This window comes from Podarcis muralis, chromosome 5, assembly GCF_964188315.1.
Source record: "Podarcis muralis chromosome 5, rPodMur119.hap1.1, whole genome shotgun sequence".
Classification (NCBI taxonomy): Eukaryota; Metazoa; Chordata; class Lepidosauria; order Squamata; family Lacertidae; genus Podarcis; species Podarcis muralis.
In genome coordinates, this window is record NC_135659.1 from 43,795,506 (window position 1) to 43,822,791 (window position 27,286).

Consider the following 27,286-nt stretch of genomic DNA (forward strand, 5'->3'; position numbering starts at 1 on the left):
ATTTATACAAACATTGGGTTTTTTTTGGAGAACTGCATTGCAAAAATTGGATGTGCGAATTCTGAAGGATGGCTACACTTTTGTTTTGGAAAGTGAAAATTTCATCGCTTCAGCTTGAAATGAAAACTGAGTTGAATTTCTGTTCCATCCCTATTCTGGAGTGTTTACTCTGGAGGAGGAAGGGATACAAAAATCACCTTCTACTGGTCTCCTCCCATTGGCACATTTTTGGATTGAAACCTAAGGGTGGGCAAGCTGTAGTCCTTGGGTTGCATGTAGCCCTGAGCCTCATTTCAAAAGACCCTTGTAGGCTAACAATTCAGACCTCTGGTGATAGCAATCTCTCCTCCACTTGCTGGGGAGAAAGGAGAGTTCAGAAAGAGAGTGAAAGCTGGTAACAGATAAAGAAAGAGGAACTAGGGCTCTGCCCACTGGCTGGTTTGTACCTTACCCACGAGCAAGTTGGCCCCCCAATAGATTACCATCACAGGAGCATGGACCTTGACCCAAAAAGGTCCCCCAACTCTAGTTTAACAATAGCTATTAAAATCTGATTGCGAGGGGTGGATATAACGGATATAGTGTTCAAGTATTAACTCTGAAGACAGTGACTGTGGAGGGAAGCTGAGCTTGACTCTCTTTCAAAGGTGCCACTGATGCCCACCCAACACTTGGTTTGGGGGGAGAGTAGTGATGGGTGGCACATCTGGCTCAGACCAATGAGGGGCTCTTCTGAGCCCTGGGGTCAGTGCCAGACCTGAGCAAACACTGGTGTTGGGTCTGAGGCCCACAGCCAGCATGGTCAGTGCTAATGGAAGTTATAATCTAAAACTTGAACTTACGTAACTTCAGTGGCCTGAAGTGCCTTTAACCAGCTGTGACAGATGCGACAACTATGGCTGTTTCTGGACAAGGAAAGCATGACCACAGTGGTTCAGGCATTGGTGACTTCAAGACTGGATGACTGCAATGCACTCTAAAAACATTTTTAATTTAAAGTATATTACCACTTCTCCCCCCCTCCCCTCTCAATGTAGGTGGAGCCACTGTATGAATTAGCAACTGCCACCACCTTTGCAAATGCAAATACTCTGAAACAAAACTTGAGGCGCGCCCTGGAAGAGTTCCAACAGGAAACAAGTAGCTGTCACTGCAGTCAGTGCCAGGGCAATGGAAATGCTTTTTTGAAAGGTAAGATCTGGCCTCTCCCCTTTCATGCCCGACATCACTGATCAAGAGAGAGTGTGCTTTTGCCCCAGCTGTCTTCGTTTCCCCATTAAATATAATGAAGGGAATATAATAAGAAGAGATATTCATTTAAATGTCACTATTGTTTCGTGGGCAGTGCAGCGAGATAGCGGACTGTGCCGCTTTGGCAAGTGGAATGTAATCTTAATCATTTACATTTAGGAAGGCTTTTCCAACTCAATTATGCATAAAACACAAAGTTGCAATCTGCTTGAAATCTCTTTCGGAAATAGCTTTGCTAAGCTTAGCAAGCTGACTAGCTCTCTGGCCATTAATTAGTGTTTCTCCCAGCTCTTGGAAGATGAAATGCCATCTGCAACTGCTAAAGACTGTTATCATTATCATCACCAGAGATTCTGCATTGAGTGCTTCCCCCACCCTGCTCACGTTTTGGGCTGCTCTTGCTTTGAAGATGACACTGGCTTCACTGCACAGGGGAAAGTAATTTTTGAATTGTAATAAAATGAGTCACTCGGACATATGAAGCTGTCTTCATACTTTGTTAGGGTATCAGTACATCAAGAATGATCGGTGCTGTGAGCAGCTACCCAATAAGTCTCAGTGCAAAGACAGGGAGAGAGCGAACTGTCTGATATCAAGACACACTGTTTGTTCAGCTAGCTCAGTAGGGCCAGCTCTGATTAGCAGTTGCTCTCCAGGGTCTCAGGGGACTTGCACATCACCTGTTGGTAAAACACAAGGCTCACCAAGACCCTTGTAGGCAGCTGTACATTGGTGGTGGGTTGCATTTGGCTTGGTGCATCTCAAGTTCTGCGAGATCTACAACCTTTTGGGACTCTGACCCACCTTTAACTGAAGCATGCAACTAGGGACCCCTTTCTTTCTTTACTGTCAGATCAGGCTTCAGTCTGGTAGTGGCTCCTGAACAACCAGTTGAAGACTAGTGTTCATGATAAGCATAGTTTCAACACTATTGAGATAAGGGCGAGGAGCACTCCCATTTACAACCCTCTTGCAGAAGTACAAGGTCAGCTTTTCCTGTGTTGTTAGTGCCACCTCTTTAGAAAGGATTGGGAAAGAGCCAACACTGTGCTGATTGCTTCCTACACTTTCTGCACTACAATTTTTTTTCACCTGCTTCTTGAGGCTTTGTGTGTGTATATATAAAATGGGTTCAGAAGAATGGGTTGACTCTACCTACTGTGTTTTTTCAGGGACTCACTGCAAGTGTATATGCCCCCTGGGACATCGGGGCCTTGCCTGTGAAAACACACTAAGGACAGGTAAGAGATTAAAAGGATTTTTTTTATATAAAGAAAAAGAAAAGAAAAAGAACAAACTATTTGGAGAAAATGACTACAGAATGATGTATTTATTTGTTTTTATTTAGAAGTATTTACATACGGCTTTATATTTAAACTGTCCAAAGCAATTTGGATGCTACCTATCCTTTTCTTACTTATCTAGGAAGGTTTGCCAAAGTAAAATATAATTCTATAATATGTATATTTTGTGGATGGAGAGGGGGTGCATCTCTCAGTTCTAATGCTCTTCTGAAAGCATTGATATGCACTATCCCAGATGCCTTCCAAATGTTTTGGATTACACCTCCCATCTTCCCCAGTTAGGATGGCCAATGGTCAAGGATAGTGGGATCTGTAGTCTGCAACCACCGGGTTGCTTTTCCTGTGCTGTACAAATCCTGAGATTGCCTAGAACTGTGTGTTCCTTTGCTGGTTACTAGTCTGGCCCCTCTTGCTTTCTCCCTCCCAGCTCAGGGTGACTTCCTACCATAGGAAGGAGACCTTTCAAGATAAAGATCTAGCCAGCTAACTGCCAGTCTGTGCTGTTAAAGGCATCCCTCTGCAATGGTTGTCAGGCTCCTACCTGAAAAGAGTTCTTTGGAAGTATGGATTGAGTCAGTTGACAGACAGCTTCATCGGTGCCTTCGAGAACTCTTTGGCACCCCAGTGCTCAGGGCTGGGCAGCCTTCTTCTTGACACCTTTGAAGAAATGTATCTGCTACAGACTGGAAGATCTGCACTTTCAGAGCTCCCCCTGCTAATGCAAACATCTGTACCTCACATGTAAACCATAAATATTTATGTGGCCATTTTAAGGTGTTGGGTGGGTTAAGTTATCATGAGGTTATTTCTTAGCCTCCATGTTCATGCTATAAATTGATCTGGAGAAGGCACCTTCATGAAGTAAGTTCTCAAGCTACTACACTCTGAATAATGTTTCAAATTTTTAAATGAATCAGTAGCATGGTGTGTGATAAAGAAATGTCTTTTAGATTCAGGTGTAGTTATCAATTTCAAATCTGTCTTGCTCACAGCTAAATGTATCACTTTGATGCATATGGTCACTCTCACCATATCCAAGATGTCTGCTAGTGCAGAACCTAAATAAGGAGAACTAGCAGAAGAGAGGAAGATTGACACCGGGCCAGCACCAAATCTGTAATACTTTTACAGTAACCCTGATTTTAATCTTTCATTATTCCAGATGTTGCTATAGATGGGAACTGGAGCTGTTGGTCTAGCTGGTCTGCAACTTCTGGAGGACAACGGACAAGAAGGCGGGAATGTAACAACCCAGCAGTGCAAAATGGTGGCAAGCCATGCATGGGGCCAAGCACTGAAACTGCTTAGTGAAATATTTGAGAAGTTACTTGGAAGAGCAATAGAAGGGCCCTAAAAGCTTTTTCTATTTTCCACTAGTATTAATTCTAGGTTTTTTACATTGTTATTATTGTTATTTAGGTAGACACTTTAAATGGCTGTGGTCTAATATAGAAACTCCCTTCAGGCATGGAGACTGACAAAAGTATTGATATATGTTTTCCCATTCAGTTCAATGGATAGAGGGAATCACATTGCATGAGCAGTGTTGATGGTCCCCTTGTGCAGGACTTTTCTGTACACTTCTGAATGAATACATATGACCTTTTGAACCAGAATATAAATCATATGGAAAATATAATTAATAGATACATGTTCAGAACATGCAGCAAATATGTATTTTTAATATCTGCCACTGTGTTTTTTTCAATTTCCATATATTAAAAAAGTCATCTGTTACTCTGACATCAAGAAATTCACACCTTTTTCTTTATTTGGCTGAACTTCAATTGACTATTTCCCATGAATGCCTAAAAATACACTTTTTTCTAATAGTCACTGGAGGGTGCTTCATCCTGCTGAGATAAATGAAAGCTTTAAATCTCAATCACAGCAGCCTCGTCAAATGTGAAACTTGAATCCAATGTGGTGGCGATAGACTCAGTTTCCCATTTATTGCATTGAACGTAAATTGTTTAACCAATTAGATATTGCCTTAAAGGGAGAAAAGTGAATTGTGAAGTGCTCTCAAATACCCCTGTGACACCCAATAATTTCAAAACTGTGTTATAATGATATGCTTATTCATTGGATGATTTTCCCCTGTAGATTACCCTGTATAAGAAAGACCTTCGCAAGCAACCTGGAACTGAATGTAAAAATGAAATGAAATAAATTAAAATTCATAAAGCTTATGGGCAAAAACACTTGATCCACACAAATAAAGATTAACCATTATGCTGTACGCTGAGAGTCAGCATGTTGCATTAGGAGTGATGTAAAACAGACTAGGCCACCTGCTATGTGCTTTTAATTGTTGGGCAGAAGCAGTGTTGGTACAGGTGATCTCCCAGGTATCAGTGCCACTCACTAAGAGGGGGAGTCCATGACTGCATGGCCCACTGTGGGAGCACTAGGTTGTCTCCACTGATCCATCCACTCTGCCCTGACCACACCACTACTTCGCCTTGCCTTGTAAGCAAGTGGCTGTTGCTGGAAGGCTATTGCTATGGCTCTGCCACTGGTGAGCTGCTCCTGCTCTTCCATAGCTGATTCCAGGCTCTGGGAAGCCCATTGAGTTCCCCTGTCTCCAATGACCTTCTGCTGGCAGGCCTTTGGCCTCATAAGCTGGCTCATTATGGCCACAGTAAATATGCTGGTTTTTATGCCCTTTGATTGCTGTTTTGTACTTTGCATTTTATTGCTGTTGGAAACCCAGTTGGGTGAAAAGGTGAAGTCCAAATCTGAAAACTTAAAAGAGCAAATTCTGAGGTGCACCCACAGCCAAAGAAAACTGATTAAGTGCCAGCCATGGTCATATCTGAAGCAAGGCGTCACAATAGACCCTTTTCATGTGAGTGGTGTACAGAGAAAGAAGCAGAAAAATGATGTCCCTGGAATGTCCAGTGCTGAATTACGATTTGGAGTGTTTTTACACGAGCTCCACCACCACCTTGGCCCGGTTTCAGAACTGCTCGTCATTTTTCGAGTGAGTAAAGAATGGAAGTTGACTGAGCTGTTTTCTGGACAAGAGTAAATTCTTTTATGTAAATTTCACCATCGTTCCTGAGCATAAATATGAAGCAAAGCTGGCAAGAGGCTGGAAGCTCATTCTGCATCTATCAATTGCATCTGCTGTTTCAAACACACACCACATCATAATGCTGAATGGCTCACTGAGCTAAAATAAATCAGGACTCATGACAGCGTGGCAGCATTGGGGAGCTGGGGGGGGGGGCTCAGAGATTTTGCAAAAAATAATAATCAGTGAGGTGTTCATCTCATTATGAAAATGAAAGGATTGGGAATAATCAAAATATTTTCTTGGGCTTTTTCCCTAAGACCATGATATTCAGCCAATTAATTCTTTAAACAGAGGCTCAATTAATCAGGAAACAGATATAATTTTACTATTTATTTATTTAATATCCTGCCATTCTTCCCAAAGGAGCCTAGGGCAGTAAGCACTTATAAATGTATAGTGCAAGTACATCTAAAAAGGGTGAAACTCCACATTTATTCATTTTTTCTCCTTTGCAATTACTCTGACCATGAGTCACCAGCGTATATTTGCTCTGGATTAGAGTGCACATTCTCTGAGCAAAGGCTTTCAGTATTACAACAAACAATCCAGGCTACCATGCAGTATATGAATGATGACAGAAGTCATTCTTGATGGGGATTAAAGCAGACAAGGGTTTTTCAGGGGGCTCTAGATAACTCACCAGGCCGGGGGGGGGATCAAAATATGAATCCAATGCTGGAAATGCCTCTTTGCACATGCACAAGGGTGGGGAAATGTGTCCCTCCAGATGCTGCTGGACTCCAGTTTCCATAACACCCAGCCAGCATGGTCAGGCATTACACGAGATACAGACCAACATCTGGAGCACCAAAGGTTCCCTGTTCTTGCATAAACTCACAATTTCCTCTTAGTAGAGGTTGGCAGGGTGGCATTGCTTACCTGGCTTCCCAATGTGGAGCTCACCGCCAGCAGCTAGGAGGAGTGAGGCAGTGAGGAAGTCAGCACAGTGCAAATGCAATGGCAGGAGTGTTGGATTGGCTCTGCTGCTGCACTTGCACCATCCTGACCTTCTTCCTGCCTCAGCTCTCCTCTTCTTTGTGGTTACCAGCAGCTACCTATGCATTGGGAAGTGACTAACCTCACCTACTCTTGAAGGAATTCCTTCAGCTATGTGTAGTGTTGAGCAGTACCGCTCCCTCTCCCATTCACTCGCAACCCCACATTATTATGCCCAAGTATGTTTTCTCATGCGCAAGGCAAACCTCTGGAGATCAGCAGCCAATTTTTCCAGTGAAGATTCTTCTCATTTTTGTTTTGTTTCACTTGTAGTAAAAATTAAATCCTAACCTATATGGCAGCTTTCCAGAACCTGATGCTCTTAGTATGCTGTTAGATGACAATTCGTATGAGATCCAGCAGGGGCAGACTTTGGTAATCTTTGGTAAATACAGCTTCTGAAGTGAGCCCAAGTGAGCTTCTGAATTTTGCACCCCCTCAGCTTGGTTCCCTATGCGTGGGAACTGCCTGCAACACCCTAAATCTGAAGCTGAGACCCAGCCAGCTTGGTCAGGGATGATGAGAGTTGTAGTGTGGGAGCCACATCTTGAGATTGGTGAGGGTTGATTTTAGAGAACTGGAAAGTCAGGTAGAGGGAGAACACTGTCATACAGACAGAAGACACCTTTCTCTGCCTCTACCATTTTCAGCAGTTCTCTTATCTAGCTATCTCGAGACTGCACCTTGAAAACCTAAGGTGCACAGCCTCCAGTCATTTACTATACACTGCTTCTTCTTTTTGTTAATAAGCCTGTTTGTTCACATCCACATATGTGTCCCATACCTTTTAACCCAAGTGCCACCATCACATGAGTCGGACACAGAGAAATAAGGTTTCCCAGAAATATGGGAATGCAAAATATGTAGGATAACAGCTGCCTCGAATGTGTGTCAGTATGTATATGGGGATAGAATTCCTTCGTTACAAGTAGATGGCAACTGTAGTATTATTATTTTTTTAAAGAAAATCTCCTATTATGAGCTTTTAATTTAGGCCAGAAAATGGCTGCGCCTTATCTCATCTGGTGTGGCTCACATGCTGGGCCCTTCAGCACAGCTTATATTAGTTTCTTTGACTAGCACTGTAAATGTGTAATTGCTCATAATCTTTTACAGGCCTGGCAGGCAGGTTCTCTTTTCTCTCTCTTTCTCTCTCTCTCTCCGCACTTCAGCTTCATTGCACAAAACTCCTGTTTTTCATTGTTAAGGATTTGTGAGCCTCGGATAAAATGTGTGTGTGTGGCAGGGGGGATGCCTTGGGCTTGAGGAGATTTCTCTTTGACATTTGAAGAGAGCCTCAAAAGGGGCATTTTGCTGCCATTTGTTAGGTGGCTCGCGGTGTATAGCCTTCCTGTACATTTCCTTGTCTTTTTGCCAGGGCTCAGACATATTAAACTCTTCAGGAAGGAGATAGGAAATAGGGGCTGAATTCTACTGACTGAATTAAACATTCCACCCAGAGTGATCTCTGGTTGTCTTGCAGAACATGTTGCCAGCATACACCTTCTCCATTTTCAATTACTGCTAATTATTTCCTTTAAGACTCTTTTACTTCTAGTGTCCTTTTAAATGCCATCCAATTTGTATACTGGAAGGGTGGGTCCCTGGTGAATCAGTCTGTTTTCAGTCTATGTCACATTTGCACATGTACATACTGCCCTATTTCTCTGTTAATTAGCATTTAAAAATATATATACATATAGACAAAAATGTGCATTTCATATCTACTAAAATATGTATCTTTAAATAGATTTTCACCTACAGTTAAACAGATTTTTCTCTCAAAATATGCATTTCCACAATTTCTCTCAAAATACACATTTCTCCAAATGCATTTACTTTGAATATACCTTTTTGAATGCATTTTGGCTTTTTGTGTGTGCTGAGAACTGTATCAGAAGTTCAGAAAGAGTGAAAGCTGGTTGACAGCCATGATGGTTACATACTGTCAGAGACTGCCTCCAGGTCCCAGCTCACAGAAGACCAACGCTAGCCAGCAGAACTGTACAAAAGTCTTTATTGAAGTTTAGTTCCCATTTTCAAACCCTAGCGTGCGTCTCTACGTCTAGACCCTAGACCAGCGAAGCCTCGTCTGAGTCTCCGCCCCCTGTACACCAGTTTAAGACTCTAGCCTTACTCCACCTTCTGCGTTTCTCCTTCCGCCTCTGGGTCCTACTACCCCCCGGGCTGCCTTCCTTCCTGGACGCCTCGGATGCGGACCCCTCGGACTCCTCCCCCTCTCTTCGGCGGGCTTTGGGACCCGTCTCCCTCTCCGGGCTGCTCATTGCGCCACCCTCTTGTACATTTGAACTTGGCGCGCGCGCGCTGCCCCTGACCTTCCTTTTGACCGTTTCCTCGCTCTCTGATGCAGGCGTGGCTAACCCTGACTCATGTCCTTCCGCTGACGGAAAGCTGCCTGCTGCCGATGCCTGGGGCTCCTCCCCTCTACTGCTCTCCGGTGGGGAAGCTGGTCCCGATTTCCAGCTGCTGCTCTCTGAGTCCCCTCTGGCCCCTCCTTCCTGAGGTGTTCCCTCTGGCAACCCCCTAGCTCTGATCACGGGAGCCCCTTTCTGTGAATCCTCTGATTCGCTGGAGAGACTTAGAGACCTCGGACGGCTATCATCGCTGACCTCTCCCTCGGATTCCTCTCCCTCGGTCTCTAATTCCTCCCTTTCCTGTCCCTCTGCTCCTGAACCCCTGACATCCATCCCCCCTCGAAGCCCCCCCTTCCCCCCTCCCCTCCTTCCGGTGTGGGTACTGGGTGCTCCGTCGTAGCGGGGGTGCGTGCAGGATACAGTTCGTCCCCCATGTACTCGTCTACGTCGCTCTCCTCTGCTTCCATCTCTCTGTCTCCGTGCTCGAACCCCACGTCTTCCCCCAACACGTCCATGTCCGTCTCGCCCCCCTCCCCCTCTTCGGGTGGTCCCAGCCAAGGACCCCTCAGCCACTTCCTGCGCCACTGCTCCTCTTGTCGATCGTCCCACCAATAAGAGCTGTCTGAGGCAGACCCCGGTGGCGAACCCACCTGGGAGCTCGTGACTGGGGCCTGTTCCTCGTCCGAGGCGAACCCCTGGAATGTGCTGGCTGAAAGAGTGGGTGTGAAGAGCCAGTCGTCGAAATACTCGGCTGGCATGGGCCTGTGTGGGAAGAGGGCATGAAACTCCTCTTTGAGCAGAGGCTCCTCCAAAGCATAGTCCGGTACCCAGCTGTTGGCACTGGCCGGGGTACCCTCTCTGGCTAGGAGATATTCTACTCCTTCTTCCCCCCATCTCGAGTCTAAAATCTCTGTGACCTCGTTGATGTGCCCCCTCCTTGGCGACCCCCCCTTCCTGGGCCCTTCTCTGAGCGGGTCTGGTGCTGTGTCTGGCTCCTGAAATCTATGAGGTGCTTTGTAGGGCGTGAGCACCGATCTATGGAACACCGGATGCATTCTGGAACCCTCCGGAAGAGCCAACCGGAAGGCCACTGGATTGACCTGTGCCTGGACTTGGTAAGGTCCTAGCTGCTTATGTCCTAGCTTCTTCTTCGCTAACGATCTGGTCGGCACTGCTTGCGCTGCTAACCAGACCCAGTCTCCCACCTGTATGTCTTCCCCAACTCTTCTGTGTCTGTCGGCCTGCACTTTGTATGCGTGTTTTGCTAGTTCTAACTGCCTCCTGAGCTGTTCGTGGACTTCCTGCAACTCCGACGCTAAGGCTTCCGCTGCCTGTGGCTCCCCCTCCCCCACTCTCTCTAAACTCGGGAAGGTTCTGGGATGCCTCCCGTTGTTGGCGAAGAACGGCGTCACCCCCGTCGACACGTGCTTCGTATTGTTGTAAGGGAACTCGGCGAGTGGCAGGTAGTCCACCCATGTCGTGGGCTGCTGATTGGCGTAGCATCTCAGGTACTGCTGCATGATGGCGTTGACCCTCTCCGCTTGCCCGTTGGTCTGTGGGTGTCTCGCCGACGCCAAATTGACTTTGACGTTCAGAATGCCCATCAGCTTCTGCCAGAAGTTCGAGATGAACTGTCGCCCCCGGTCGGAGAGAATAGACCGTGGCAGACCGTGGACTTTGAACACGTGGTCTATGAACAGTTTGGCGGTCTGCTCTGCCGTGGCTACCTTCGCACACGGAATGAAGTGTGCCATTTTAGTAAACATGTCCACCACCACTAGCACTGCTGTCTTTCCCCTCGAACTGGGCAGATCCGTGACGAAGTCCAGGGCCACCCTCTCCCATGGTTCAGACGGTGTCTGCAGCGGTTCCAGCAGTCCCGCCGGCGGTTTGTGAACTGACTTGGCCCTTTGGCAGGTGTCACATCTCGAGACGTAATCCGCTACTTCCCCCCGCATCTTGGGCCACCAAAAGTCTCTGGCTACTAGTTCGACAGTCTTTTCTTTGCCAAAGTGCCCGGCGGTGGGAGCGTCGTGTAGCTGCTGCAGGACCCTTGCGCGGAGGTCGTCTCCCGGCACGTAGAGTGCTCCCTTGTGGAGGAGCAACCCATCTCGTATCTGGAACTCGTCGGCCTTCGCTGTGCCCTTGTGCACCTCCTCCATCTTGGCTTGTGCGAAGGGGTCTTCCCGCAGCGCACGACGTATGGCGTCCAGGTCCACGGTTGCCGACGCGCATGCCCACGCTTCCGGTGCGAAAATGTGCTTGGCCGCCGACGGTGCCGCCTCCTCAAGGTATTGCGGCTTTCTGGACAATGCATCTGCCATCACGTTATTGTCGCCTGGGATGTACTCTATCTTGAAGTCGAAATCCACGAAGAACTCTGCCCATCTAATGTGTCTCTGGTTGAGGAACCTAGCCGTGCGCCAGTACTCCAGATTCTTGTGGTCCGTGTGGACCTGCACTGTGTGTCTGGCTCCGATAAGGAAGTGCCGCCATGCCTTGAACGCTGCATGGATGGCTAGCAACTCCCTGTCCCAGATGGTATAATTCTGCTCCGACTTGCTGAGCTTCCTCGAGTAGAAGGCGCACGGCCTCCAGTCCCCCTGCTGGTCTTGTTGCAACAGGACGGCTCCCACGGCTCTGTCTGAGGCGTCTGTCTCCACCCTCATGGGTCTGCTGGGATTCACATGCAGCAGCTGCTCTTCGGACGCGAAGAGACGCTTGAGTTTCTGAAAGGACTGCTCCGCTTGCTCCGTCCAGATGAATTTCTTCTTCTTGGAGCTGAGCGTGTCGGTGATGGCCGCTGTCTGCATGGCAAATCCCTTGATGAACTTGCGGTAAAAGTTGGCAAAGCCGACAAACCGCTGGACTTCCTTCCGATTGCGTGGGCTCTTCCAGTCTAAAACTGCACGAACCTTGGCGCTGTCCATGGCGAGCCCCGTGTCCGACAACTTGTATCCCAGGAAATCCACCTCCGTCATGTCGAACTGGCACTTCTCCAGCTTGGCGTACAGCCTGTGCTCCTTCAGTCTCTGCAGAACTTCCCTGACATCCCTCTCGTGCGCCTCTCGCGATTCTGAAAAAATCAGGATGTCGTCCAGGAAGCATACGCACTTCTTGTAAAGGAGCCCCGCCAGCACATGATGCATAAATGCTTGGAAACAGTGAGAGCCATTTTGTAATCCGAAGGGCATAACTCTGTATTCGTAGGTGCCCAGTGGCGTGAACATGGCCGTCTTCCACTCGTCGCCTTCGCGCATGCGAATCAGGTTGTACGCCCCACGTAGATCCAACTTGGTGAAAACGCGTCCTTTCCGCACCGTCGCGAGCAGGTCGTCTATCTTGGGCATGGGGAAGGCTGAGGGCTTGGTTTTCGAGTTTAAAATTCGATAGTCCACGACCAGCCTCCTTTGGGGCGTGTCCCGCTTCTTCACAAAGAATACTGGACTGCCTCCCACCGCTTTTGACTCCCGGATGAACCCACGCTTCAAATTGTGATCTATGAACTCCCTGAGTTCCTGCAGTTCATCCTCAGACATGGAGTACAGTTTCCCAGTTGGCAGCGTCGCCCCCGGCAGGAGGTCAATCTTGCAGTCATAGGGCCTGTGAGGAGGTAGCTTGTCCGCCTCCTTCTCGCAGAATACTTCCAAAAACTCCGCATACTTGAGGGGTACTGCTTGCAGCGTGCCCAACTGTAACTGCGGGTCTTCCTCTTCCCCTTCTGGGCTGGGTATAATGCAGTGTTCCGCACAGTAGGAGGAGCCAAAAGTCAGTTGGCGCTGGTACCAAGCCAATGCTGGGCTGTGCCTGTGCAGCCAACTCATGCCTAATACTACAGGCGTGTCTGACAGTTGGGTGACATTGAAGCTGATGACCTCCCGGTGATTCCCAATTTGCATCACCATCGGCGGCGTCTGCTGTACCACTTGCCCCCCTAGCAGTTCCCTGCCATCCACCGTGACAACCTTCAGGGGCAGCGTAGCTGGCAGTAACGCTACGTTGTGTTGTTGGATGAACTCCAGTCCTATAAAGTCTGCATTACTGCCAGAGTCAATGGTAATAGGCACTTCTAAGGTGAGTCCATTGGGCAGCTGGAGCGATGCGGTGAGCTGCACCACTGGTTTGGGTGGGAGGGGGTCTGTGGGCTGCAAAATCTCTGGGGACTTCCTCACTGACTCGTCTGGCTGGGCCCCAGTGCCTCCGTTTCCAGCCAGACTCCGTCGTTTCCCTGCTGTGGTTCTCTCTGCTGAGTTTTTTCCAGTACTGTCACTGAAGCTGCAGTGTGCTTGTGGAGCCTCTGGGGACACTCTTTCGCCATGTGCTGTCCACTATCACATATATAGCACTTCCTGTTCCCTCTAGGCAGCTTCGGTTTGACTGCTCCCGGTGTTAAGGCTCTGGTAGCTGAGTGAGCCCTAGCACCGCCAATCTCCATCTGCTCTTCTCCCCCTCCCTGTGGAGGCGTGGACTGCGCACGCGCTGCATCTCTGGGCAAGAGGGGGGGCACTCTCGCTGGTGTGCGTCCCCAACGCCCTTCTTCTTTGCTCCATGGGCGTTCTTCCTGCCTCACCCCAATCGATAGCGCTCTTTCAACCACTTGCTGAGTGGTTGTGGGTCTCTCTCCCCGTGCCATCTCATCCTTGATCTGTGGGCTCAATCCCTCCAAAAAAAGGTCTCTAACTGGCGGAGAATCCTTATCCCAATTCAGCGCGTTGACCAATGCAAAAAACCGGGAATGATACTGCCTGACGCTGCCTTTCCCTTGTCTTAGCCCAAATATGTCTTTCCGGGCAATTTCAACGTCTATGTTTGATAAGAAACAGGAATCCATTGCCTTAATGAATGCATTTGCGCTTTGGAGCGCTGGATCCTTATCCCTCCACAGATTGCGCATGCATGCTTTCGCGTCCCCATGCAAATGGGACAAGATGAACCCCACTTTCTCTTGCTCATCTCTAAAGTCTCTATCCAACAGCTGCAGCGCAAACAGCACGTCTGCTCGGAAATTGGGGTACTGCTGCAAATTCCCATCAAAATGAGATACAATGCTGCCTCCTCTCTTCCCCAACCCAATCCCCTCGGATCTGGGTCCCGGTAGCCCCTGCTTCGCAAGCCCTTCCAACCTGGCTTGAAGATCTCTGCAGGCAGCCGCCGCTTCTTCCTCTCTCTTCCTGGATGCGATTATTTCAGCGCTGAGTTGTGTCACCGCTTCTTGCAGGGAAGCTATTTTCTGTTCTGTAGTCATCTCGCCTGACTTTTGTGAGCTCGCAAGGCACCAGTCTTCTGCCCTCCCTGCCTCGCTCCCGTAGCGATGCTTGAGGCGAAGAAAACCGATGAAATGTAGAGACGAGGCTTACTGTCAGAGACTGCCTCCAGGTCCCAGCTCACAGAAGACCAACGCTAGCCAGCAGAACTGTACAAAAGTCTTTATTGAAGTTTAGTTCCCATTTTCAAACCCTAGCGTGCGTCTCTACGTCTAGACCCTAGACCAGCGAAGCCTCGTCTGAGTCTCCGCCCCCTGTACACCAGTTTAAGACTCTAGCCTTACTCCACCTTCTGCGTTTCTCCTTCCGCCTCTGGGTCCTACTACCCCCCGGGGTGCCTTCCTTCCTGGACGCCTCGGATGCGGACCCCTCGGACTCCTCCCCCTCTCTTCGGCGGGCTTTGGGACCCGTCTCCCTCTCCGGGCTGCTCATTGCGCCACCCTCTTGTACATTTGAACTTGGCGCGCGCGCGCTGCCCCTGACCTTCCTTTTGACCGTTTCCTCGCTCTCTGATGCAGGCGTGGCTAACCCTGACTCATGTCCTTCCGCTGACGGAAAGCTGCCTGCTGCCGATGCCTGGGGCTCCTCCCCTCTACTGCTCTCCGGTGGGGAAGCTGGTCCCGATTTCCAGCTGCTGCTCTCTGAGTCCCCTCTGGCCCCTCCTTCCTGAGGTGTTCCCTCTGGCAACCCCCTAGCTCTGATCACGGGAGCCCCTTTCTGTGAATCCTCTGATTCGCTGGAGAGACTTAGAGACCTCGGACGGCTATCATCGCTGACCTCTCCCTCGGATTCCTCTCCCTCGGTCTCTAATTCCTCCCTTTCCTGTCCCTCTGCTCCTGAACCCCTGACACATACTACCTGTTGGGGATATCCACGTAGCTGCACCTTAAAGTCCTAAATAGTTTGCTGCTATAGAATATTAGGCTTTGGTAATACAGTTCCAGATGTTGATATATACACAGGGGAGTCCTGTATACACATGCTGTACATACACATACATACAGGGGATTCTTGTCATCTGGGCAGCCCAGGACCTCCAAACACACTGTCCAGGCCTGCACTCTGGAGAGGTCACTTTGCTGCTTCTAATGCAGCATAAACAACATGGGAGGCAGTAGTTAGCAGTTAGCAGTTTCTGCAGCCACAGCAGGCGCTGTGATTCTCCAGCAATTTTACTGCATTCCTGGAGACACATTCCATTGTCTCTTGAGACAGATGGATACCAATACCAACAAAAACAAGAACAATAAGCCTGCTTGCCTGCTTATTTTTAAACATGATGCTTGCCAGATTGGTACAGTAGTACCCAAAGTGTTGGCCTTGTAAGTGTGGGAATGATTCAGCCACAAATTATCAAGCGGTCCTAATCAAATCATTCTCTCTCAGCCTAGCCTACTTAATGGGCTGTTGTGGAAGTAAAATGAAACCACAGTCCTTTGGAACAAATTACAAAGTCTTTCAGATTTTGGGGTGGGGGATGTGGTGAGAAGGGGTTGCATTTTTTTTCTCCAGAGGCTGAAATGTTTCTATGACTACAAGCTTGAAGAACACACAGAGGCTGGGTACAATTTCGTTTGGCGTCTGAGTTTTGCTCATTTAATTCTTTACGGACCTCACAGAAGTGTGATGAAGCCAGCAGGCCCAAACAAGAGGCGAGACTATATTTCCCAGGTATCAGCATCATGCGTAGCTTGTGGACATCTTCCTTCTCTAGTTGGGCAGTGCATTCTGGACATTAGCATACAGCAGGTAGGTACGCTGGGTCTCAAATGTAACGGAAGTATAAGCAAAGCTGGGAACCACTGTTTGGAGCCTGGTGTGAGATCAGAACCTTAAAGGATTACTGGAGCTAATATATGTGGTTTCAGATCTCTGTGAAAAATAGAGATTCTTTCCCCCTTTATAAAAATGGCAAAATACTGCACCATCTGTACAAAACCATGAATTATTATCAATTTGAAAGCGTTATACAGCTGGTTTCTCTCTTTCTACAGAAAAATCAAATCTTGGTGTTTAGAACAGCATGGTGTAGCCCTTCGAACAAAAGCAAATTGCTTTCGTTTTGACAAGAGCTAAAAAAAATTCCACACACAACGTTAAAAAAGAAGAAGACTTTTTTCCTATCTAGAAAGGTCACATGAAGCATTGGTCTAATCCTCCAGGGTGTAAAGCAGTCAAGTTAGTGAAGCTACGATAAATTCTAAATGCTCATCGATATACTGTTGGAAAACATGCATCTCAAGACCACGGCTGTTATTAAAAGGCATTTTGTTAAGTAGTGGCTCTATCCCAGTGTTCTCTCATTGTCCTCTCCATTTTGCTTCATCAAGCATGGAAAGTGCTGGGTGTACCTCCACATGCCAAAATTGCCACTGCCCCAACCGTGACCAAATAAGCAGCAGCAGCCCCAGTGTCAGGAGAGGATCTATGTCCCACCACTCTAGTCTCTTCCGGTGTGAGATAACCATTCTGAGTGCAGCTCTGTGTGAAGAATGTGCTCATTTTGTCCTTTTGCTCAGTTAGTTCCTCTAAATTATCCCAACTTGAGTCAAAAGTCAGAGCCAAATAACAACCACAGGATACAGAAACATGCCAGAAAGACCTCAAATCCCTTCCTTTTCAGGAGGAGCCAATATCTAGCCTTAGTGAGGACAGTGTGTCAAGCTCTTCTTCTCCTACTTTGCAGGCTTCACAGAGGCATTTGGTTGGTCACTGTGAGCATAGGATGAAAGGGCCTATTGTCTGATTCAGGACCGCTCTTTTCATGTAGTCAGTCTAGGCCCTAAACTACCTACAGCAGCTGGCTCATCACATGGAGCACTCTTCACAATTCCAAAGACTCCCAGTTCAAACCCAGCACCTCCTGACAACCACACACCTGCATCTAGCACATCAGAGTCAGAGGATATAGGTTTCTTTCCCCAGTTTTTGCACTCTCCCATTGGTCACAAGGATTGTTCCCATGGCTCTTCTAGCCTATGGCAGCTGTTGTGTTCACCAGTCCATGCCCTCTAGTCCTTCCAGCTAAGCCGACTGAGAGACACAATCAACTCTTTTGGGTGGAGAAGCAAATGGAGAGGGGCTATCTGGAAACCTGGTTTTAAGCATGATGTTGCTTGATTTTCTCCTCCTCTATTATTGACAGTCAGTCCACCATCATGGTTCTTTAATCCCTTTGCAAAATGCAGCATGGTTGGTATTCACTGTGTGCATTGGTTTGTTTGTGCCTGTTTTTATTGTTTTTTGCAGTCATTCATTCAAAGCATATTGCTGTGGACTCCCAACTACAGTCTTTGGAATCAGTTCAATCCTGTGCATATTCCTGTACTGAGATTTATGGCTTGTTTTCCAAAAGGGCTCCTAAATCAACTGGACTGTTAACATCTCCAGCTCTGGAACCCTTGGAGATAAAATGCTGGTGTTCTAATTGATGATTCATGGCCAGTCCTAAAGGGAAAATAGCCTCATTTGTGCAGCAATGTCCTCTGTGGACAGGCTGCATGTGGCTATGATTCTTTTATTCATCATCACGTTAGATTAAAAAGTATAGCAGCCTGGATTTTAGAATCTTTGAAGTTGGCAGTGTATCTGCTTGGAACAAAAGTAAAGCATTATTCAGGTTTTCTTGTCCACTATTCACCCCTGTTTTGATATCCAGTCCATTCTATGTGAATCAGGAATGTGGCATTTTTCAAGCAAATAAACAGTTAATGCCATTAGCAAATGTATCAATTGAACAAATTAGATGAATGGTGTGTATGAGCCCTTCTTTCCTTTCCTCTGTGATGCATGTATAGGATGGAGGGTACCTGTGGAGCATTTTCCCTCTGCCCACTTGTAAGCATGCGCTGCACTATATGTTATGTAGTTCTGACATAAGTGGCATCTGGTTGTGTGTGTTTTTTAAAAAAATGCTTTTATTATCTTTACTTTGTAACAATTCAGATTGATCCACTTTCTTCAAATAAATGCATATCTGCTGCCAACATTTCAGAACCAGATCAGAAGAATTTACAGAATGTGTTTTGATATGACTGCCAAAAGAGTTGCACTGAATTCTGGGTCAAATGCTTGGGTTGTGTGATTCCATGGGCTACAAAAGTAGTGTGTGTGTGTGTGTGTGTGTGTGTGTGTGTGGGAGAGAGAGAGAGAGAGAGAGAGAGAGAGAGAGATATTAAAAAAGGACGCAAAGGCTTCCTTTGGGATTGAAGACCTAGGGGACTAATTGTCTGGAAGGGCTATTCAAGTGGAATCAATTGTACTTAGAAGAAGCACAATATATAAGGGTGCAATATTATTTGTACAATCTAAGTACCATGTAAGGATGAGGATTGCTTTGTTTCAGAAATTTGTTCACTTGATGGTGGTGAATGGAAGAGGCAATGTATATGGTCTGCTCAGTGATTGCGATTCTCACCCCACCAATGTATCTCTACACGAGTCTGAGAAGGAAATGTCACATCAAAATGTCCTAACAGGACTCAGGCTTTCAATAGACAGTCTTTGAAGACTGTGAGGACCCAATCATCACATGACCATACCTAGCACTATTTTCTCCCATCCAGGGTAACATTTTTGTTACTATGGAAGTAAAATGGCAGTGTTAAACTACATGCATGAGCTCCTGATTTACCACACTATTGCAAAACTAACACAAAATGGCCTTTTGTGGAGGCTAAATAAGAAAAACAGGGCTTTGTTAGACTACTGAAATGGCCCAGTCATAGCAACGGGGGGGGGGGGCATAAAAAGTGGTTATATGAATCAGCCGTGAGATTTACAGACACAATAAACTCTGGTTGTATCCACTTGGCCTTGTAGTGAAGTGGTTGTGTAACACCTTGTTCCTCCATGCACAGTTTCCAACTGACTCCACACTTGCCACATCATCGAAATGTGGAAGTGATTTAGTTGTAAGCAGGTCTCATGGTGGAGGAAATTGCACAACCATAACCCTGAGGCAGCTCATCTACACTCAGTGCTGCTCCGCAAACTGAAGGTGCACGTGGAGGGTGAGCTTCTGGACAGCCCTGTTGTAATTGTCAATCTGTGATATTACAGGCCAGTAATATTCATTGCAGTCCCTCTCCTTTCATATTTTGTTTTTTTGGGGTGACCATATTCCTTTTCATTGCAGCCTTATACATGACAACTAGAATAGCTGCCATAGTAGTTAGCCCCTAAGCACTGAGCTTAGCACCAATCCCCTCCCCTTTATTCATTCTGCTGGTCACCTTTATCACAGATATTAATGGCCCAATGCATTTGACTCAGCACTCATACCATCATTTTCTTGTTTGGCAGCCCAACTCATTAACCCACTCATGACAAGATGTTAGCATCCCTGTATTTCTACACTCTTCCCTGCACACATGGCTCCACCATTTTGAGGAACTGGGTTGATACACTGTCTTGTCCGCCTTCTAGATCCAGCTTGGCAGGGAGTCCATGGTGTCCAGCAGCTCCAACCACCATCTGTTGGACGACCTGTGACACAATACATTATGCGTAGAAACTTAAAGACAAGAAATGGAACCTTGCAAAGGCACCTTGAGCAAGACTTGCCAGGAGGACTGGCCTGACCCTTTGCAGACTTAGGTGCTCCAAAACCTGCTGAAATAAATCAGCTTAGGCACACCCACATCTGCCCCAGAGATGAGGCTGCAAGACTTTAACATTAATATTCATTTGGTGCCATACTTTGGCTCAGGTCCTGCCGCCTCTGGTATGATTTATGACTCTGGAACATTTGTTACCTCTAAAACCTTCTTTGCTTAACCTGGCTTACTTATAATAATCACTTGAGCTGTAATTTTATTCCTGTATAAGGCCCCTTAGGTTGCCTGGCATGCAAGATGATCAAAGGCATCGAAAGGAGGTGTTGATTGATGGATAGATCTCGGGAGGTATCAATTAGCCAGAGTCAGAATGATGTATTCAGCAGACCTTTCCCTCCAATGGTTTCACCTTACCCCTCTGTCTTGTGTTCTCACACGCTGGGCCTTCTGAACCCTGCTGGCACTCGCAAACACAGGAGGACCCCATCAGCACCGGTTCACCGTTGTTCTGGCACGGCCCACAGCGGCAGGCACTGAACTCGATTAAGTATTCATCCAAAGCTCTCTTCAGGTTTTGCCTTTTGGCTTCAATATTGGCAAGGTTGGTTCTAGGCAGTATTTCAGTTATGGGTTGCAGCTGTGGAATAACAGTTGGGGAATTATCCGTGACGTTGCTAATGGATGGGTAAAGGGTTGGAAATGCAATACCCAGGAGAAACAGCTTCTCAAAACTGGCAGAATAACTGTCAAATAGTAGCTTGGAAAGGCCTTTGGTAGGCTACCTGACGATGCTGGGCAGTGGGTGGCCTGAAGAAAACTTCTCACTTACTAAAGACACCTCACACAGTCATATGTCCTACTTTACAGAGATCAGCCCTCTATCTGAAAGGCTATTGGAAGACTGAAGAAATTTGAAGGGATTTCTGGCCCAGGTTTTAAGGAACCGTAAGAAGGAAGTGTGAGCAGGGACCTTGCAGTTGCCCTGCAATAGTCAGCACTTGGACAGTAGACTGAGCTTGCTTGCAACTCAGGTCACAACCTCCCCCATTATGCTGTGACATAGGGCATAAGGCACCCACACCCACAGAAGGGCCATGCATCCTCACGATCAGTCTTTGCAGCACAAGCCATCATGTACCACAAGCAGAGAGCAGGAACACTGCAGAAATATGCTGCCAGGGCAGCAGCTCATCTTAACAAATGAAAAACAACTTCTTGCAGAGCAAAGCAAAAAACCAACCACAGAAAACCAGGATTGCCCTGCACCTCATCAGGGAAACCATTTTGTCTCAACCCTCAGTCAAACAGTCATCCTGGGGTGGGTGTGTAGGTCGGTGTGTATGTGCACCTGCGCAAAGGAGGACAGTGAGCCCCCCAGGATGGAACAGCAAAGAGCAAGATATACGGTAGATACAAATAATACTTAGAGCTGTCCGGACCACACAGGACAGTCTGTTTGCAGAGGTTTTGCTTTCTGTACTTCACAAGGACGGTAGGGATTTCCACAGAAGAGCTGCGACATGGCCTTGAAAAATGATGTTTCGGAACAATATTTACACAAGGCCTTTTAGCAAACAACCATGAGTCAAGATAAGGGGACATTCAAGTGGACATAACTAATTATTGGGTGCTTGAATCCGCTCCAAAACTACAAGCACTGGCAGAGCTCCTGCAGCAGCTATTTAAAGGTTATAGAGTAGGCTACAGGCAAACAGTAGTGTGTTTTGGGCAGCATTAATGGAAGATCTGTGCAGAGAATACCCAGGAACTGCTAAGAGCCTTTTCTCGTGATGAGCCTCAAAAACAAAGCACCATCACCCCATCACCTCAACCTTCCTCCCCGCAGTCACTCTGAAGCCCCCTCCCATTCGCCTGTCCACACAACTGCCAACAAAGCAGCAGCTCAGAGGGGTCCTTCCTCAGAGTGAAGCACTATAGGTGAGATCATCCATAGTGCACTGGATGACGGTGGTAAACAAGTATAATGGTTTTAGGTCACTTTAAATGGTAACTATGGGACGCGGGTGGCGCTGTGGGTTAAAGCCTCAGCGCCTAGGACTTGCCGATCAAAAGGTCGGCAGTTCGAATCCCCGCGGCGGGGTGCGCTCCTGTCGCTTGGTCCCAGCGCCTGCCAACCTAGCAGTTCGAAAGCACCCCCGGGTGCAAGTAGATAAATAGGGACCGCTTACTAGCGGGAAGGTAAACGGCGTTCCGTGTCCTGCACTGGCTCGCCAGATGCAGCTTGTCACGCTGGCCACGTGACCCGGAAGTGTCTGCGGACAGCGCTGGCCCCCGGCCTATAGAGTGAGATGGGCGCACAACCCTAGAGTCTGTCAAGACTGGCCCCTTATGGGCAGGGGTACCTTTACCTTTACCTAAATGGTAACTTGCCCCCATAGCAGCAAAGGAGCAGTGGTGCAGGCTCCATCCATGCGGCCTCACTCACAGTGCCTTGTTCTGGAGGAGGACCTTCTAGAGCACATCATGGCTTCTTTCTCAGCTGCCAAGCCAGAACCCTCTTGGGTGCCACCCCACCAAGCCTGGCTCAGCAGAGAAATCAGGAGCTTCTGGTACTGCCAATGCTGCAGGGTGTGCAACAGACAGGTTGCACACTCCCTTCGGGCCACAGGGCTGTCCCTTTTACAACCACACAGTCTTCAAACCAGGGGCTAAAGCTTGAGAAACATGGGCTGTGGGAAGAGATTCTTAAGGCCTCCACTCACCTCTAGCCTTTTGTGGAGCTAGCTGCTCACTTGGTGCTGCACAGCTAGCCTGCCTTAGAAGTCCGATATGGATGGATTGCAACACTGCCTCCCCATACCCTGCTCCGCAAAGCATCTGCTCCAAATGCCCACCTGAACTGGGAGAGTATCCTTGCAAGCTTCGTATCCACCCATCTCTCTGCTGTCCTTTATCAGAGACCGTGCATCAAAGCTGCATGGTTGTAGATGCACCCCCAGCAGGACTTCTTAATACCCATTGCTCCACAAATACACTCCACAAGTCTCCTGCACAACTTCCATGTCACCTGTCTGTGCATATGAATCCTTCTGCAGAAAGGATTCTTTAGAGCAGGCATGGCCAAACTCGGCCCTCCAGATGGTTTGGGACTACAGTTCCCATCATCCCTGGCCACTGGTCCTGACGATGGGAGTTGTAGTCCCAAAACAGCTGGAGGGCCAAGTTTGGTCATGCCTGCTTTAGAGCTGCACTTGGTATCCTGGGGAGGGGGAATGTGCACGATTCTGCTTATCCTTTTCCAAGAATTATATAACATGGATGAATATGACGGTTTAAAGCTTCTTTTTGACAAGCTAGTCGCCATATTGCAATGAACTGAAACTTCGATATTTGAGATAGATTCTGTGTCTTATCTCCCTTGCTTCGAAGGTGCTGCTTTAAAAAAATGCATTTGCTCATTGTGAAATAGGTCAGCAGATCAGTGGCCCATTACATTTAATCCTGTCCTAAGATGGAATAGCAATAAAAATATAAAATGATCTGGTCTAGTACACTTTCAATCCTTTGGAGATGTGGTGTTTCTACAACTGAAAGAAAAAAGGCTTACCTCAAAATCAATAACAGTGGGATTAAGTTTTAATGACCTCCCCCAATAACGGTATGCATTGGCGTTCCAGCTTCCCATCAGCCTTCCAATCGAGGCTGCGTCTCCGCCTCGAACCCGGGGAATAATATCCTCGATGACTGCCTTTTCCTTTGGAGTGTCTGGAAAGTTGGGCAATGAAATGGATTACTGTTCGCTTCCATGAATCCACTAGTGGAGTCAAAATTGGTTCGTCAAGGTGACTCGGTGGAGGACATTTGCCAGCAAGGCGCTATTACAAGGCGATGGCCTAGCAGACACTCATAGAGGCTAGATGCCAAAGGAAGCTCAAATGCCCCTTGTGTGCTCCTGAGCTCACTTAGGAGGATCTTCATTTTATTTGTTATTTGTTTTATCTAAAGGCAATTCAAGATGAGAGTAATAACAGTATTATAATAGCATCGCATGCATTGCACTTTTCCAGCTGCAGGTGGTAAAAGTGCCTGAAAATGCCAGACAATTAAGGATTTTTAAATTAAATTATTTGCTGCATGTTTGTTTTACTAACGGGACACATAGGACGACATTAAGGTTGCAAATGGTGGTGTTGGTAGCGGCTAAGTGACTGAGCCACGAACAGGCATGTCTTTCCTCTGAGCACAGGGTCTCCCTCTTGTCAGGAGCTGTGCTGCAGCATTCTGCCCTAGCTGCATCCTCCTGATCAAGCACAATAGAAGCTCCATATCGAGTGCCTGGCATGAATGAAGCGTCATGAGCACTTAACAGAGCAGCCCTGTTTAGGGAAGTTTTTAATAACTGATGGTTTAATGAATTTTTAACCTTCTGTTGGAAGCCGCCCAGAGTGGCTGGGAAGACCCAGCTGGATGGGTGGGGTAGAAATAAATTATTATTATTATTATTATTATTATTATTATTATTATTATTATTAGCGAGCATTATCATTATCAAATGCACCTCTCCCTAAACACGATATGGAAGTAGGTCCCACTGGCTTCTACAGCACTTTCTACTACACCAGTAGGAAGAAAGTGGAGAGGTATAGCACTGTTCTTGTGGGTGTGGTCCTTGTGATTACGAAGGAATGACTTTAGCAAACGATTCAGCTTTCCTGGAAGGCAAATATACCCTTTTCAAATAAGAAAAAGAGGAAGAGGTTTTTGGAAAATGTGGATGCATTTCCTACCTGTGTCTTGGCCTGCATCCTTTGAGCAGCGTTTGAAGGACACCTTGGCACCTATGGTTATGTCCGGATCGTCAAGGTTATAGCCTAACCCTAATGATCCACCAAAACAGGAGCTTACCATGTCCCTTGTAACCCCTGAAGGAAAGGGAGGGAAGGCAAGTGTCAATCACAGTTTTATATCGCTAGATACTGACTATAAATCTTCAAGTGTTAAGATGTTACTCAATACATGTATGCAAACAATAACTTGAAAACGTACAGTTCCATTTGAGCTACTTTTCATTAGTCACTGTCCGAGGGAGAAAGAAAGAAAAAATCAATAGCTGGAACCTGGAAAGCTATCACCAGTGAAGCAGTAAGTACAATTCTGCTTTCTGAAAACAATATAAATTTTATTCTATAGTTGCCACCGAATAAAGCCCCAGCCCATTTTTTTAAAAAAAGGTTAGAAACACCACCAAGAAATGTGTGAGGGCAACCGAAGCTACACATTCCAACACTGATTTGTAATCTCAGTTTTGAGAGAATTTGCTGCGAAAAGGCTCAGTAGTCATTTGGTTACATTGATGTTACGACAGGCAAAAAACTTCATTCATTTTCCATTGGAGTCAGCAGCAGAACGTCTATTGATTTCTTCTTCTTCTTGAAACATAGGAGGAGCCCTGTGGAGCCCTGTTTGTCTCCCATCAATTGTAAAGGGTGATATTTCTTTGACAGATCATACAGCATTGTTGCTCAATGCTCTCTGCTGGGTCATGTCCCCTTTCACCTCCCTCTAGTATCTGGCTATCGGTGTGGCATGCTGCACCATGTACTTAGAAGGGGATGTTCCAACCAGCAGTGTGGATCAGAGTCACAAGAAGGACTACCAGCTACTCAAGTTATTTATTTGCTTTGGTGCTGCTAACATTGTGCTTAGGGATTGTACAAAATGTAAAATAGCACTACTGGTATACACACCACTGCAACCTTAGCATGACAAGAAGGGACCTGGGCAAAGACTTTCCCTGGCCCCACCCCAAATCACACGTGCCTCTAATCAGCCATTGAGAAGTTGGATATATGTGGACAAAGGAGTAAATACTATATAAAACTATGGAGCATTATAATGGAAAGGATCCAGAGCAAACTCTAGGCTTGCATGCTTCTCCTCCCCTCCCCTCTGGTGTGGCCACGAGGAGACTGGAAGCTTTTAAACTGTGATGAACCATAAGTATGGCTTGTTGAAACAAGGCAGCTTCTTCTACTCCATAGTTAAGACTAACCACAGTTTGTCACATTTGAATGAAACAACAAACTGTGTTTAACTAAAATTGAAAGCAAAAGTTTCTGAATTATTCTCCTTGCAGCTGCGATGAAGGCAGAGACTGAGGGAGAAAAGGGGAACACATGAATGGAAAATTTTAATCCAAATCAGCTACTGTTATGAGATTTTAGTTAAAGCAGATGCCAGAGTTAATCCACAGTTTGGAGTTTTGCTTTTTTTCTATCCTGAAAGTGTACTTGTTAAGATGTGGGGCTTGCGCTGTTTGGCAAGACTTCTAATTAACAGAAGTTGGGGCTTCTAGCTCCCTAGCGAGAAGGCTCTCAATAAAGTTATAGCTTGGTCAGTTCTTTACCACAGCTAATAAAACAAATTCCCCCAATTGCTGAATTTATATTCATTTGCTGCCTGCTGACAGTGTATTAATAAATCTATAGTATTCAATGGCTTGTGCTTAACTAGTCTACAACTGTTAACAACACAACCGAGTGAAATATATTTACTGTAAGCAATAGGAATGATTATTGTTTATCACTGTTTGAGTGCCATAAAATTAAAGTTGAACTACACTCTGATTAATTGATATATTATTGTTCCTGTTAAGTAATTATTTTCAGCAAAGGGCAGTCAATACAATTTGTTATTGGTTGCCACAGGAGGGAAGAATCCAAGGCTGATCAATCTGAATGCAGCAGAAGCAGCAAAATGATGATCATACAAAATATTGGCAATTTAAGGAAGGAGTAAACAAGGTTGCTTATTACGGGATGCAAATCCAACGATATGAATATGGCCCACCAATTAGATTGATTTATGCTTTTAATTTTTGAATTAATCACAAAAGGGGAAAATCTCTTTCTGTGTAGTGATAAACCACAAGTAAATTGCATTGTTTCTCAGTGAAGTCATAAAACAAAAACATTTTCCTTTGAAAGAAAGAGTAAAAGATAACATTGGGGCTGCTCACGAGGATCCTGCTTTCCTCTAACTTCCTTGCAGATCGACAAACCCTCCTTTTCATAACAAATGACAGTTCATTTCATTCCTCAGTGGACCGTGTGGCAAGGCACCACTGCTCCACCTGAGCTCAGGTGAGTCACATCACTGCTGCTCCCTGGGAGGTAGAGAGGGAGGGGCGTGGTGGCTGTGACGTGGGTGAGGTACACTGGAGTCAATCTGGTCACCTGCCGGTGCATTTGCACCACACCAACCTTGCTGCCATCTACCTCTCCACCAACAGCAGTGTGACCAACCAGCTTTCAGGTGAGCATGGGGAATCCCACCGCTTTCATTACAGTGGTACCTCGGGTTACATACGCTTCAGGTTACATACGTTTCAGGTTACACACTCCGCTAACCCAGAAATAGTACCTTGGGTTAAGAACTTTGCTTCAGGATGAGAACAGAAATTGTGCAGTGGCAGCGTGGCGGTAGCGGGAGGCCC

The 27,286-nt window shown here is 46.7% G+C and overlaps 2 protein-coding genes across 2 annotated transcripts in view; one reads left to right on the forward strand and one right to left on the reverse strand.

The window, feature by feature from the left end:
• C8B (complement C8 beta chain) overlaps positions 1-4,797 on the forward strand; it is a 32,856-nt gene extending 28,059 nt beyond the window's left edge. The window contains exons 10-12 of the mRNA XM_028733328.2: positions 1,038-1,191; positions 2,424-2,492; positions 3,718-4,797. Coding sequence (XP_028589161.2) covers positions 1,038-1,191; positions 2,424-2,492; positions 3,718-3,863 — 369 coding nt within the window. The 3' untranslated portion in view covers positions 3,864-4,797. The remainder of the gene's footprint in view (positions 1-1,037; positions 1,192-2,423; positions 2,493-3,717) is intronic.
• A 14,805-nt stretch (positions 4,798-19,602) lies between these two features.
• C8A (complement C8 alpha chain) overlaps positions 19,603-27,286 on the reverse strand; it is a 28,931-nt gene continuing 21,247 nt past the window's right edge. The window contains exons 8-11 of the mRNA XM_028733344.2: positions 24,579-24,713; positions 23,399-23,556; positions 20,245-20,467; positions 19,603-19,759 (exon numbers count right to left, since the gene is read on the reverse strand). Of these exons, the coding sequence (XP_028589177.2) occupies positions 19,608-19,759; positions 20,245-20,467; positions 23,399-23,556; positions 24,579-24,713 (668 nt within the window). The 3' untranslated portion in view covers positions 19,603-19,607. The remainder of the gene's footprint in view (positions 19,760-20,244; positions 20,468-23,398; positions 23,557-24,578; positions 24,714-27,286) is intronic.